Raw genomic sequence first — 15115 nt, 5'->3', positions numbered from 1 at the left:
GGTCCAACAAATGTATGTAGTCTAAGGGAAACAGATGATATTGATCTAATAGCTATTTAAAGTAACAGTTATATTGCTTATTCGAATTGAAAGGAATTGTTATGTTTATTTTTTCAAATATGTTATTAATCATAAGCTATATCTTACTGTAAGCTTGACATTTTTTATTTTAGGCCACTGTTTCCATTCTCTCCGACATTGTGTTAAAATCATTCAGGACACATGTAGGCCTAATCAGAACCTGCCTCTGTGTTTATGTTTTCTGCAAACTGAAAATGCTAACGAGAATGACAGAAATGAAAACTATTTTAGGAGATGGAGGATGATGTAGAAGGGTGTACTGTGGGCCGAGGTCACCCTGTCAAAACACATTACGCTACCGAATCCTGACCCTCTCCTCAGGGCACCTGGCATCATGGGAAATGTATTTTTTTTGTTTCTTTTTTTTTGTGGCCAAGTTTTTATTTGTTTTGTCATTTTTCGTTCTCTTCTTTTTTTCGTTATTTTTTTATTGCTCCTCTTTCATTATTGTGGTTCGGGTCGGAAAAGCATCTGCCTGGACTCAAAGATGTCTCCCTTCCCCGAATCACGTTATTCGCTCATCATGTGTGTGTTCTATCCCGACAAGCTAGACATCACTGGATATGAATGCATAACACCGCCTGGCCTTATCACGTAGAGCAATAGATTCACAGCACACGTTCAGTACAGTAACTATGGAGCTCTTCCATCTGCTCACTCCGGGATTAAAAATAATATACTGATTATCCATGAAATGACTGTGTACAGGGATTATGAGCAAGCATTGGCAAAACATAGGCAAAAAAATAGGTTGGAAATCACTATACAGTTTTTAAAAATATATTTTGGATTGATAAGGATCTTAAGGGACATCTACACACACATCTCTGAAATTGTTAAGGAAGTTGACATACAGTGTTTACTGTAATTATAACTCTCCTCTAACTAATTCTGTACTCATGTTGACTTGTACTTCAACAGGACTCTGGGTTAGGAAAGGAACCGGATACATCAAGAAAGGAGGAGCACAGCTGACATGGAGTTTTGTGGCCAACCAGCTAGGATACTGGCTGGCTGCCTTTCCCTCAACCACAGGTACGGTAACTATGTCCAGAGATGGGCAGTATTTCCGTTACATGTATTTGAAATATGTATTTAAATGACTTCTGAGTATTTTGACATTTGTATTACACTGGGATGAATTAGACCCCCAATATATTTTGTAACAAGATACTTTCGAGAGCTGTAATTTCTATTTTCAAAAATACTTTTCTATACCATTTTGTAATAGCTGTTCACAATTCTGTGGCTCCCTTTCGCCCTACATTGGTATCGGAAGTCTGATGGCACTGTAAGTGTGATAAGAGCATCTGCTAAATCAGGGGTGTCAAAGTCAAATGGACGGAGGGCCAAATAAAAAAATCAGCTACAAGACGAGGGCCGGACTGTTCGAATGTTCATTGAAAAAATTTTAAATGACGCATATAGTCTAGTGAACCTAATTGAACCTACTGAAAACCTAACAAATATATTACAATATGATCAGATAAATAAAGCAATATTTTCTTATGGCTCTGTCAGTAATCTTTAATTTTCAACAGACACAAAAGACAAATTTCCTTTATATAAATATCCCCATAACATGAACATTAAATGAAAGAAACCGGTATTCAAGGCACCATCAGTAGACTATATTTTCTATTTTAGCAAAAGTGGGCTAAATTTACTTCAAAGAAAAAACAATAATAGCAATTTTCTATCATCCACTCAACTGAAATATTTTTAAAATATAATTGGATTGAAATACAAAAAAATAAAGTGCAAAAATCTATTAATCAAAAACAACACTTTGTTTAAGGAGAAGTAACATGCAGTGAAAACAAATATTAAATTTTAACTTTTAAACTTGAACTGAGTAAAAACTCTAAATATGTGATTGCACAGTAATGTTCACTTGTTTGAGGTTGAGGGTGATACTTGGTGGTGTCCCATCTTTTCCACAAGTTCATCAATGTTCGGGGTAAGGCTCTGAGCTGAAGAAATCCTCAGAATTGAGTGGAGGTGTTCAGCAGTAAGTCGACTTCTATGTGATGTTTTGTTCAGGTTCATCAAAGAAAACAGTTGTTCACACAGGTATGTGCTGCCAAACATAGACAACGTTTGAGCAGCCTGGATGCGCAGCTGGGGCATTGTGCCGGGAGGAAACGGGCGAACTCCGCAGCACCCACTGCCGCATATTTTGCCCTCAGTGCATCATTGCATTGGAGGTCAATCAACTCCATTTGGAGGTTTGGTGGTGAGCTTTCCACGTCAACAGCAAATGGGTTACCGAGCAGTTCCAACCTGCTTTTTGTGCTTCAAAGTCAGCAAATCGGCGTCGAAAGTCAGCGGCAAGCATACCTATTTTATCAGCCAACTGTGTGCTCGGGAACGCACTGGTAGAGAGCTTCTCTTTCATGGTCTGGCAGCTGGGAAAGTGGCTCAAATTTTCTTTCCGCATCTGCGTCTCCCACAGAGTCAGTTTGGTTTTAAATGCCTTCACTGTACTGTACATATCAGAGATGACACGATCCCGACCCTGCAGCTGCAAGTTTATTGCATTCAGATGACTCGTAATGTCACACAGAAAAGCCATTTCACACAGAAACATTTCGTCTCGGAGTTGTGTTGTGTCTTTCCCTTTGCTGTCCAAGAACAGACAAATCTCCTCACGAAGCTCGAAACATCTTTGAAGCACCTTTCCCTGGCTTAGCCATCGCACCTCTGTGTGATAAGGCAAATCACCATGCTCCGTTTCTAACTCCGTCAGAAATGCCTTGAACTGGCGGTGATTCAAACCTTTGGCTCTGATAAAGTTAACTGTGCGCGTGATGATGCTCATTACATGCTCCATTTTCAAGGCTTTACCGCACAACGCTTCCTGGTGTATGATACAATGATAAGCTGTCAGCTCACCTGTCGCGTTTTCCTCTTGCATCTTTTCCCGTATCTTCGCCACCAGTCCGCTCCTGTGTCCACACATCGCAGGTGCTCCGTCGGTTGTCAAACCCACGAGTTTTTCCCAAGGCAGCTCCATCTCATTTACACATCTTGACACCTCTTCATACAAATCATGCCCCGTAGTTGTGCCATGCATAGGACGTAAAGCCAAAAACTCCTCTGTCACGCTTAGGTTGGAGTCCACTCCGCGGATGAAAATTGACAACTGGGCAATGTCAGAAATGTCGGTGCTCTCATCCACAGCCAAGGAATATGCAATAAAATCTTTTCCTTTTTCACAAGCTGCTCTTTTAGATTGATGGACAACTGGTCTACTCTCTCGGCAATGGTGTTTCTGCTCAGACTCACATTTAAAAGAGTTGCCTTTTTCTGGGCAAACTTCGTCACAAACTTTAATCATGCAGTTTTTGATGAAATCCCCTCCGTAAATGGCCGGGCTGATTTAGCGATCTCTTCTGCCAAAATAAAACTGGCCTTGACAGCAGCCTGGCCTTGTGATTTGGCTTTTTTGAACAGAGCCTGTCGAGATTTGAGGCCTCGTTTTAATTCCTCTGCCTTTTGTAGCCTTTGTTCCATGTCCATATTCTTGTTTTTGTCCGCGTGTTTCGTTTCATAATGTCGTCTCAGATTATACTCTTTCAGTACCGCCACACTTTCTCCACACAGAAGACACACAGGTTTTCCAGCTACCTTCGTGAACATATACTCCGACTCCCACCTTGTTTGAAACCCCGGTTCTCAGTATCCACCTTCCGTTTTGCCATTTTTGATGGGTATCTGAAAGTTAATTTTACTGTGATGCTGACGACTGCTGTGCCAATAAATATTGAAATGAAGCAGCCTACTGCTCGGTGCGTCACCTTTGCATTGTGGGAAATGTAGTATTGGTGCGTGTAAAAGATCTGCGGGCTGCCGGCTTGCTGCGGGCCGGTTCTAATAATAAATCAAGATCATCCCAGGGGCCGTAAAAAACCTTCTTGCGGGCCGGATGTGGCCCGCGGGCCTTGACTCTGACATATGTGTGCTAAATGAACTAAATATAAATGTACATGTAAAAATGACATGCGAAGCATGCTGAGCGTTATTCTAATAAACTCCGTCCCGAAACAAGGCCAATAATAATACCCAGTGTGCTTTGCATTTCATTATACTATGATCACATATACATTTTGGTCATTTAGCAGACACTCTTATCCGGAGTGACTTACAGTCAATGCATTCAACTGAGGTAGATGAACAACAACATATCACAGTCATAGCAAGTAAGACGTTTCTGTAACCGTTACTGAGAATGTTGTTGCTGTTCGGGCCAGCTACTTCCAAATTCCATTTCTTATTTTAAAATACATCATATTATATACATAATATGCATAATATTTTAATGAAATAGATGACAAAATACGAGTATTTCATAATTGATTTTGATACTTTGATTTTTATGGTGTTTTGTAATTGTATTTTGTCATTTTTGGCCATCCCAGACTCGGGACTGCATCAGTCTGACATTTGTTCTATAGCCCCACTGTCATCTTGGTTCCCTTAACCCTTGTGTGGTGTTCGAAAAGAAGTACAAATTCAACATAAGATTTGCTGTGTGCCTTCACTTTGTCTTCCTCCTCCCTGGGCCTGCTGTTTCAACATAGCACCAAAAACCTGTCTGCCTGTGTCCCACTTTTCTTGCACTCCTTACTCTTTGTAGTGTGTGAAATATTCTGGGAACCTGCACAATGTTATTACAATACATTATTTCGATACATTGTAAAGAAATCTGTATTTTCCCACACTCTTATCACAGCCAGGTGCAAATTGGGGGAGGGACACAACAAATAAATAATTTTGCACATGTGGCTCCTTACCACAATCAATCAGTATGGCAAAAATAATCTCTGCACAAAAGGCCTTAGAAATCATTTTTGCAGAGAGGGAAGCACACAAGAAGAAGCGCTGCGATATGTGTGGACCCAAGAAGGACAAGAAGACACAGTACAAATGCATGAAGTCCAAGAAATACATTTGCAACACACACACACACACAGTAAAACTCTGTCCCTCATGTGGTGTGCCTTAATTTGTGTTCAATGGGGATCATTTATCATTTCCGTAAAATGTGTGCTTTCAATTTGTTCATTTCAAAGCAATAAACATCAATAGTGATGAAAACCTTGTTTTATCATTTGTTAAAGATTAACATGATGTATTCCACCCATTTCTTGATTATAATTGATTTTTGTTTGCAAAGCAGAGCTTTTATTGATAAATGTGATCTAGCAGAGGTAAGTGGCAAATATTAACCATGTATGCTGTCTATAGTGCTTGCAATTGATATAAGTCAACATGTAAGTATGAAATATTTTGATGTAGATTGTTATGGCTTTATTGTTTTAAAAACCCAATAATGGTGTGGGTCCAACAGACCCGCGAACACTGGGTGAAGAACAATAACATGAAAATGTTTTCTGAGCAAAAATAAATAACTTTTTCATTTTGAGAATCTGTTCCAAAGTATTCCCACAGATAATAGAGCAAGATATGTGATTGTATACATTTGTCAGCAAGGTTTCACATTATTATGCCTTAGTCAAATATGATATCTGTTTGAACTTTTTGAGGTCAATTTGCAGTCTACTGATTATTTCTAATATGTTACAGCCCCCTGACCATCCGCTCAATAAATAAAAAACAGCCCGCAGCTGAATCTAGTTGACGATCCCTGTCTTTTATGGCTGGGGGGCAGTATTGAGTAGCTTGGATGAATAAGGTGCCCAGAGTAAACTGCCTGCTCCTCAGTCGCAGTTTTTAATATATGCATATTATTAGTATATTTGGATGGGAAACACTCTGAAGTTTCTAAAACTGTTTGAATGATGTCTGTGAGTATAACAGAACTCATATAGCAGGCAAAAACCTGAGAACAAATCCAACCAGGAAGTGGGAAATCTGAGGTTTGTAGTTTTTTATCTCAGCCCCTATCGAATACACAGTGGGATATTGGTCATGTTGTACTTCCTAAAGGCTTCCACTTGATGTCAACCGTCTTTAGAAACTTGTTTGAGGCTTCTACTATGACGGGGGGCTGAATGAGAGAGGAATGAGTCTGCCAGCAGTCACTCGCTGGTAACGCGCATTTCACATGAGAGGTATCTCCCGTTGGAATTCTCCGGTTGGAATATTATTGAAGATTTATGTTAAAAACATCCTAAAGATTGATTCCATACATCGTTTGACAAGTTTCTACGGACTGTCACGGAACTAACATTTATTGTGGAACTGGGATTCCTGGGAGTGCATTTTGATGAAGATCATCAAAGGTAAGTGAATATTTATTATGTTATTTCTGACTTCTGTTGACTCCAACATGGCGGATATATGTATTTGTTCTCTGAGCGCCGTACTCAGATTATTGCATGGTTTGCTTTTTCCATAAAGCTTTTTTGAAATCTGACACAGCGGTTGCATTAAGAAGAAGTGTATCTAAAGTTCCATGTATAACACTTGTATTTTCATCAACATTTATAATGAGTATTTCTGTAAATTGATGTGGCTCTCTGTAAAATCACTGGATGTTTTTGGAACTACTGAACATAACGTTCCCAATGTCTCCTGAGATTTTTGATATAAATATGAACTTTTTCAAACAAAACATACATGTATTATGTAACATGAAGTCCTATGAGTGTCATCTGATGAAGATCATCAAAGATTAGTGATTAATTTAATCTCTTCCTGCTTTTGCGACTCTTTGGCTGGAAAAATGGCTGTGTTTTTCTGTGGCTTGGCTCTGACCTAACATAATCGCTTGTGGTGCTTTCGCTGTAAAGCCTATTTGAAATCGGACACTGTGGTGGGATTAACAACAAGATTACCTTTAAAATGGTCTAAGATACTTGCACCCACCTGTAGCACGTGCTCCAGCAGGTATATCTCTCTGGTCACCCCCAAAACCAATTCTTCCTTTGGCCGCCTCTCCAGTTCTCTGCTGCCAATGACTGGAACGAACTACAAAAATCTCTGAAACTGGAAACACTTATCTCCCTCACTAGCTTTAAGCACCAGCTGTCAGAGCAGCTCACAGATTACTGCACCTGTACATAGACCATCTATAATTTAGCCCAAACAACTACCTCTCCCCCTACTGTATTTATTTATTGATTTTGCTCCTTTGCACCCCATTATTTCTATCTCTACTTTGCACTTTCTTCCACTGCAAATCTACCATTCCAGTGTTTTACTTGCTATATTGTATTTACTTCGCCACCATGGCCTTTTTTTGCCTTTACCTCCCTTATCTCACCTCATTTGCTCACATTGTATATAGACTTATTTTTCTACTGTATTATTGACTGTATGTTTGTTTTACTCCATGTGTAACTCTGTGTTGTTGTATGTGTCGAACTGCTTTGCTTTATCTTGGCCAGGTCGCAATTGTAAATGAGAACTTGTTCTCAACTTGCCTACCTGGTTAAATAAAGGTGAAATAAATAAAAATGTTTGAGGAATTTTAATTATGAGATTTCTGTTGTTTTGAATTTGGCACCCTGCACTTTCACTGGCTGTTGTCATATCAATCCCGTTAAAGGGATTTCAGCCCTAAGAAGTTTTAAGACCATATCAATATGAGATACAAATTGAGTCACGAACACTTGTTTATGCACTTTTGCGATGAAACTGTATAGCTAGGAGTTGTGGTCGGTCAATCTTACAAAGCTTTTTGTAGGAAGTCCTGTTGCAGACGTGGCCCGTCTTAGTATCTTATTTATCACTGTAACAAATTGCTGTAAATTTACTGCAAAAAAAAATAGTTACAGTACCATACTGCCAATCACCTTTTGAACTCTAGTGTTATTGTTGTTTCTGGGTCATAAACATATTTTGAAGTGTGCATTGTAAGAGGCTATTTGTTCCAAATGTCAGTGAGAGTGCTGTGCCAATTTAACTGATATGTGGTAGCATGGGTTGGTTAGCGCATTGGGACAGTTGCCGGATCAAATCCCCGAGCTGACAAAGTAAAAATCAGTCATTCTGCCCCTGAACAAGGCAGTTAACCTACTGTTCCCCGGTAGGCCGTCATTGTAAATAAGAATTTGTTCTTAACTGACTTGCCTAGTTAAATAATAATACATATATATAATTTAGTTCCCTAACAATTTAATGTTTGTAAGGGACAAATCAGTGGCAGCAAGTCTCAAACCTTTAATGGTTGATTGTTTAGCTATATCCTTTTGATCGGTTTTGCTCTGTAGTCACTGCTAGTTTTAGAAGTCTTTGTTAAGGCCTTTGCAAGTGATATGAAACACCAAATATTCATTGGTATGCTGTAATATATAATTACATATTCACTGTTTCTGTAACTTCTGCTATTTTAATATGTATTTACTGCAACATTCTGTAAATTATGGTGCACTGTGGAAAAATGCTGTGGGAGGGGAAGAATATTTGGCTCATTAACATATTTCGAGGCATGCCTTGTAAGTAGCTATATTTTTGCACCTGTTTGTAAGACTGCTGTACCAATTGAACATGGTAGTAGTGCCCCAACAATTGAATGTGTATAGGGACAGGTCAGAGCGGCAGTAAGTCTTAAACCTTTACTGTTGAGTGTTTTGCCAAGTCTGTTTTGCCCTGTAATCTAGCGATGTTATGCTTGATACCAACGCTCCAATACGTGCGTTGAAATCACTAAGCAGTTTACTTCTAAGCAGTGTGCCTGTATCTCTTTATCAGAAGCACGTGATCAATGACGTCCGAAACTTCATTTTGTCGAACAACCACCTGTTTTGGTAGAAGACGTCGTCTATATAATTTGGCTGTTCTGAATTATTTGGACCAGCAGGTGCCACTAGTACGCTGTGTTGATCAAAGCCTTGAACAATGAACCTGTTTTTGACAGAATTGTCTGGAAAGCCTCAATACTTCAAGAAGCTTAGTATCCCCATCAATACTTTAATCACAGCCCGTTTGGAAGCCTTTGTTTACGCCTCAAGAAGTGCAAGTGATATAAAACACAAAATATTCATAAATTAAGCTGTAATATACACACACCTAGCAGCCAACCTGCTTGCACCAATCCCATGTAATTACAGTAAAATACCAATTTTACGATTATAGTAGCATTTACTTTCTTACAATATTGTACTGTTGCACTGATATTACAGTAACTCACAAGAATCTGGTAGCAAATTACTGTGAATATTACAGTAACGTAATATTGGCAGTAACCAGAGGTGGGCAAAGATACATCAAAAGGTATCTTGTTACAAATAGAAGACCAATGTATCCTTAACTACAACAACATTCTCAGTAACAGTTACAGAAACGTTTTATTTGCTATGACTGTGATATGTGTTTTTTTTAATCAAACTTAGTTAATGCACTCACTTGTTGGCGCTAGCCTGCGCTGTAAATGTGCAACAGTTTACTAACTACTATGCTTCCAGTAATGCACTGTAAATTCGAGAAATACAGCATGTAGCTGTAGTCAGGTGTTACAGTAATATTTTGTAAATTTGTGTTTCAGTAAAGGTCCTGGAAATCTACAGTAATTTACTGGCTTGTGTGCAGCCTGTAGTTTACTGTAGATTTACAGTAACCTACAGGCTAATGTGCTGCCAGTAATTTACTATAAAAATGACAGGAAATGTTTTACAGTGTACCCCTATGTTGCAGGCTCAGCTTTAAACCCCACGGGCCTGCGAGACATCACCACCTACCACACCGTCTTCCTCCTGACCATCCTGGGCTCCATGGCTCTGCTGGTTCTGGTGCTGCTCTGTCTGCTGCTCTACTACTGCAGGTTGGTATCAGGCTCAGCATGTCTCAACTCAGGTCCTGGAGTAGTCAATCCCAGTGTAGCACATTTTTGTTCCAACCCAGCGTTAGTTTTGAACTAGCTACTCAACGAAACGTCATTCCAATGCCAATTCTCTTCAATGCTTTTCAACAAGGACATTTTGGAACTACTTTCTGAATTGACTGGTATTTAAATGGAATTGACCCCAACCCTGTCAAGCACGTGCTTAGGTGAATCAGTGGTGTTATTACTGGGCTGGGTAAAAAAAAATTATAATAACCAATCCGGGATACTCCAGGACTCTATTTGTTGTTTAATTTCCTGTCTTACAGGGTGTTAAAATGTGTGTTTGGTTGCATTCTCCCTTTACCCTTCTCTGTTATGTTTTGTTTAAGGCGGAGATGTCTGAAACCGCGGCAACAGTACCGTCACGGCAAGATGCATGTCTCCTCCGGCCTGGACGGTTCCAAGAGAGATCAATGCACCTCCATGTCCCACATCAACCTCATCAGTTCAGACCACATCGATACAGCTTCCTCCACCAGGGGTGACCCAGACACCCTCAAATCAGACCTGTCCTCCACCCGGGATCTTCACAGCTCCAGGGAGGATTTGTTCCGGCACACGCCCCCAGGAAAGGCCCGGCGACACTCCAAGGTGAACACGGACAATATCACCAGGCGTGGCGGTGGTGAGAGTTTTCCCATGAAGGTGACAACACGCTCTACTAACACTAACAACTTGGATCCTCAGCAGCTGCTCCGCAACGACACCCGCAACTTCAGCTCAGCGGAGGATAATACCCATGATCCTCGACATCGCCACAACCACCAAAATCACAACGCCAACGACAACCAGGGTTACTCCTCAGATCCACCATCTCCACCACCTTTACTGCCTCCCTTCGCTGGACACTACCAGGAGTACTCTGGCCTGCCCCCAGAGTACTCAGCATCCCAGACCGGGGACCTCCTAGCCAGGCCCAACTCTCTAAACACCCAGCCCGGCCAGCTCATTTTCTGCCACTCCATGGATCAGATGAAGGAGAGCATGTACCGGAGTGTGGTGCCCACGCTGGTCATCCCGGCCCACTACATGCGCCTGTCGTCGGACCTGTCGGCTGTGGAGCAGGCCCTGGAGAGGCAGCAACAGATGCAGCATGACATGGAGGGAATACAGGTTAGCATGACCCTTCCCAGGCAGCAGGGACAGGTACACCAGAACCAGCAGCAGAAACAACAGAACCAGCAACAACAGAATCATCAACAGGAGGATGAGGATGGGGAAGAACCAGGCCAGCAGAGGAAGGACTCAGAGGGACACTCTAACTGGGCCTCGGACCCTAACGCGGCTCCAGTCCGCATCCCGGTCCTGTTCAATGACAACACCATATCTCAGATGAACGGAGAGCTGCAGGCGCTGACGGAGAAGAAGCTTCTTGAGCTGGGGGTGAAGCCGCATCCCCGGGCCTGGTTCGTCTCCCTGGATGGTCGCTCCAATTCCCTGGTTCGTCACTCCTACATCGAGCTGGGGGGAGAATCTCTCAGCATCCCTGGAGGAGGGGGAGGTGGAGGAGCCACGGGGAGTCATCATGACAACAGGGTAGACGTCGCTCGTGAAGCCAACATAAAGCAGCGGAAGGGAAAGGAGGAGAGGAAGGCCAAGGAAGCAAAAGAGGCTGCAGCGGCGGCTGAGAGGAAGGGTCACGCAGGGAAGACCTATACTAAACTCCCTTGCATCGACACCACAGACCCCCCCAGCAGCAGCAGCGAGAGCCACACTGCCATGTACTCTCCAGAGGACAATTCTCTGGCACCTCTGCTGGACGAGGCCCCAGAGACGACCCCCCGCGGTGGCACGTTCCCCCGGAAGGGCCGCAGCCGGGATAACAGCGCCCGGAGCAGTACCACCACTACCTCCACCAGCGAGGTGACACGCAGGGACTCAGCCACCAGCCCCGAGGATGGAGAGGATGCCGATGATAAAGACGAGGAGGGGAACAAGAAGAGTCCCTGGCAGAAGCGCGAGGAGAGACCCCTCATGGTATGGAAGTAAGGTAGACCTAGGGCTCTCAGGGAACATTGAGCTACAAGAGAACAGGGGGAGAAGAACCACTGTGTCAACGAACGCCAGGAATAAGAAAGATGAGCAGATAATGTGAGAGGTCTGTCTTGGAGTACAAAGAGAAAGACGTGTGCGAAAGAGATTATGAAGTGAGAAAGGAAATCAAACAAACACAATTGTCACATGAATTGTGAAAGGACCAGGTGTTTTGTAATCCCACTTTTGCTTGTAGTCATCACTGAGCTCAGTAGCTATATCTGCATCTCTAAAAATGTCACTGAGACCAGTAGCTATATCCGTATCTCTAGAAGTTTCACACGGCTGCGGATGTATTTATTTCCAAAATCATGATCCCTAAGCATGTGGGTGGTGTTTGTTTGCCCACAGGAACGTGTGGGAAAGTTCCTCTGACTGGTTGGTATTCTGAGATTCTTGAGAAATGCTCAACCATGTTTTTCTCCACTGTGCTGTTAGTAGAATTCCTTGGAAACGTTACCTATCAGATTTTCCTGTTACCTTAGCATTAACCTCAAGTAATTTTTACAGACCTTTTGGGAGACGTCAGCTGGCCAAACAGAAACATTTGATTCCTGTGGAAAATCAAGACCGTCTGGCCAGAACTGATGGACATAGTGGAATTAATTAGTATTTTTGTTTCACTCTTTACTCTTGTTTTTTTTACAGATCAGATGGCCTTCTTTTTATGACTGAGTGGTACTTAATGTCATTGAGGAGACAGATCGATGTATTATACATTGGAAAAAAGGTTGCTGTTTTGATTGTGAAATCCTAATAAGTAAGTCCTAAAACCCAGGGTTTACAATGATGTTGTTGTTTCATTTTGTACTGTAAAACATCCTTAATGGCAGAAAACCACCTCCACGTTACTATCACTGAAGCCTGGAGAATAATGCCAACCGTTTTGGTTGTCATTTTCCTTACTGACAGAATATGTTACAGTCATATTTTTTTCTTGCTTTGCTAACCTGCTGACTTGTAACATTAACACCAATGGAAGCATTTACCTGACAAAATGATTTGAAATGTTCATTATGCAGCATAGCTGGAAACAAGTTACGAGTATCACAGAAACATTTGCCAGAACATTGTTGTTAGCTTAGCATTACAAGTCTGTACCTTTTGTTGCAATATCAATTTATAGTCAGACATGGATTGGATGATACAGACATGTAAAAAGCTTAAAAAAACAGAATAATTGGGTATTATTGCAAACTTAAAAGATGTTGTGAAAGGAAAAGACACTGAGTTGACTGAGTGGAAATCACAATGACCTAATGTTCCCAGAAACTGTGCTATATTGGATTGCCAGTCATCTCCACTGGCGCATCTTCTCAAAACATCTAATTATTAGCCTTCAGATCAATAAGACAGGAATCCATCCAGGTTTTCTCAGACCTAAAAATGTTCATGTCCAACAAATCACAGCAAGCAATTAGTCTTTTAAGTGCCTTCAATTTAGCATAAGAAAATAATGGCTTGGATTCAAGGCATCGGTATGTAAACCCAGCAGTAACAACCATTGTACTGGCTAAACAGGGGGTTTAACACATACTCTGTAACAAGTTTTGCTCATTATTTTCAGGTTATGATATTGAGTCATACACAATGTCAAGCTATCGTTAGCTAATCGACTTTGATTTAAACAAACAGCACTCAGCCTTCATGATCAGGGGTCATTTGAAGGCAATCAAGCCAAGCACTCGCTAATCAGGTTCATAAAGTCCAGTTGAAGTTCTATCACGTTGCCTTGTGGACTAATATACAGCACGGCATAAAGCAAATCAGGTTTAGGACCTTGCCTAAGATGCACAGCAATGGTCCTCTTGATTTCAAACCTGTATTGTCACAATCCATGTTGTAAACCCACATGTTTTAATTGATAACAACACTGTCACTGCTCTCACTCTCTCTCTCTCTCTCTCTCTCCCCCATTTCTCCATTCAAATGTATGTGAATGACCCTTGAAAGTCTCTTTTTAAGGCTTGATTACTTGCCATGTTTTGATTTACCGAGTTGATACTATTATGTGAAGTGGTTTCTCAGGATCCCAACAAACATGCATGTTCCTCCTCTCATATAAGCATTTGTGCTGTTTTGTTTTGTTTTTCTTCTCTCACCTTCAAAATGGTTTGATGCTTAAGTTTGCAGAATTGAGCCACCTGTCTCTGTGAATAAACCAGCTCAGCTCTGATATGGAATCCCCTTAGACTATTTCAGAGATTTTATGTTTATTTTGGGGGGGATGAAGTTAACGTCCTGTCATTTAAGGGATGAGGTTGGCACAAGAACACTAATAGTTCTATTGGCCCTACGAGGCACTACTGAATTGTGTGGTCTATGTGGTGTGTTCAATTCAATGAGCGTTTTTTTTTTTGTCATCAGAAATTGTTCTGAGGTCAAGGATAATACTGGTGTTTGATGTCTATAAACAAGACAGTCAGAGCTTTGAAGGTGTGTCAAGTCTCTCCACCTCTGTCAGTGCAGGGCAAGCCACTGATGTAACTCCCCATATTAGCAAGTGCAGCATCTGTGAATTCTGACAAATCACAGCCTACCACACAATGGTGTCAGTGCTGGAAACACAGGTCAGTGGAAGTTAAACGGTGTTGTGTTCTGAATAAATATGACTTGAGCAAGGTTCTTTTGTTGACTTTTTTTACACCGTTCTTTTTATATATGTAAATGCCTGGCTAGTCATAATTCCTATAGGACTACTGTTTGAGTGCTTATACAAGGGCAGTTGTTGTCTCCAAGGCAACAAACAGAGGGATGATGTGCTGTTATGGTAAACTGACGCCACCTACTTTCCCTCTCAGATATATATTTCTGAGGCAAATCTTTGCTAACTTTTATTGCTTGTTATTAATGATGTTAATATACAATCCAATAATTAAAGAATTTAACAAGTAATCTGCATGCTTGGAATTTGTACTGTGTTGTTGGCAATAGTTGTTCTCTTTATTTATTGTCCTAATGTCATTCAGTTGGCTCTGAAGTACAAAAAGCAATAGGCTTATAAGTCTATCTTTTCGTGGTAATGTCATAATTTCTCATTAAATATAATTATACCTCGGGATTTGCAGGCTTCACTCATGGGATATGTCTCTGGGTGGCTCTTTATGCCCTGGACTAAAAAACACGAGTCAGTAAATTACTTGAACGATACATTCTAGATTTAAACACAACACAATACATAGTCATGAACAATGTTTTGCCTCGTGA

General features: G+C 41.2%; 1 protein-coding gene across 1 annotated transcript in view; it reads left to right on the top strand.

Annotated features, from left to right (window-relative positions):
- Positions 1-14803, top strand: part of LOC115104022 (protein FAM171A2-like) — a 79752-nt gene extending 64949 nt beyond the window's left edge. Inside the window, exons 6-8 of the mRNA XM_029625160.2 lie at positions 1003-1116; positions 9685-9811; positions 10204-14803. Of these exons, the coding sequence (XP_029481020.1) occupies positions 1003-1116; positions 9685-9811; positions 10204-11863 (1901 nt within the window). The 3' untranslated portion in view covers positions 11864-14803. The remainder of the gene's footprint in view (positions 1-1002; positions 1117-9684; positions 9812-10203) is intronic.
- The last annotated feature ends 312 nt before the right edge of the window (positions 14804-15115 follow it).

Source organism: Oncorhynchus nerka, linkage group LG21, assembly GCF_034236695.1.
Source record: "Oncorhynchus nerka isolate Pitt River linkage group LG21, Oner_Uvic_2.0, whole genome shotgun sequence".
Taxonomy (NCBI): Eukaryota; Metazoa; Chordata; class Actinopteri; order Salmoniformes; family Salmonidae; genus Oncorhynchus; species Oncorhynchus nerka.
This window is presented reverse-complemented; position numbering and strand designations above follow the sequence as displayed.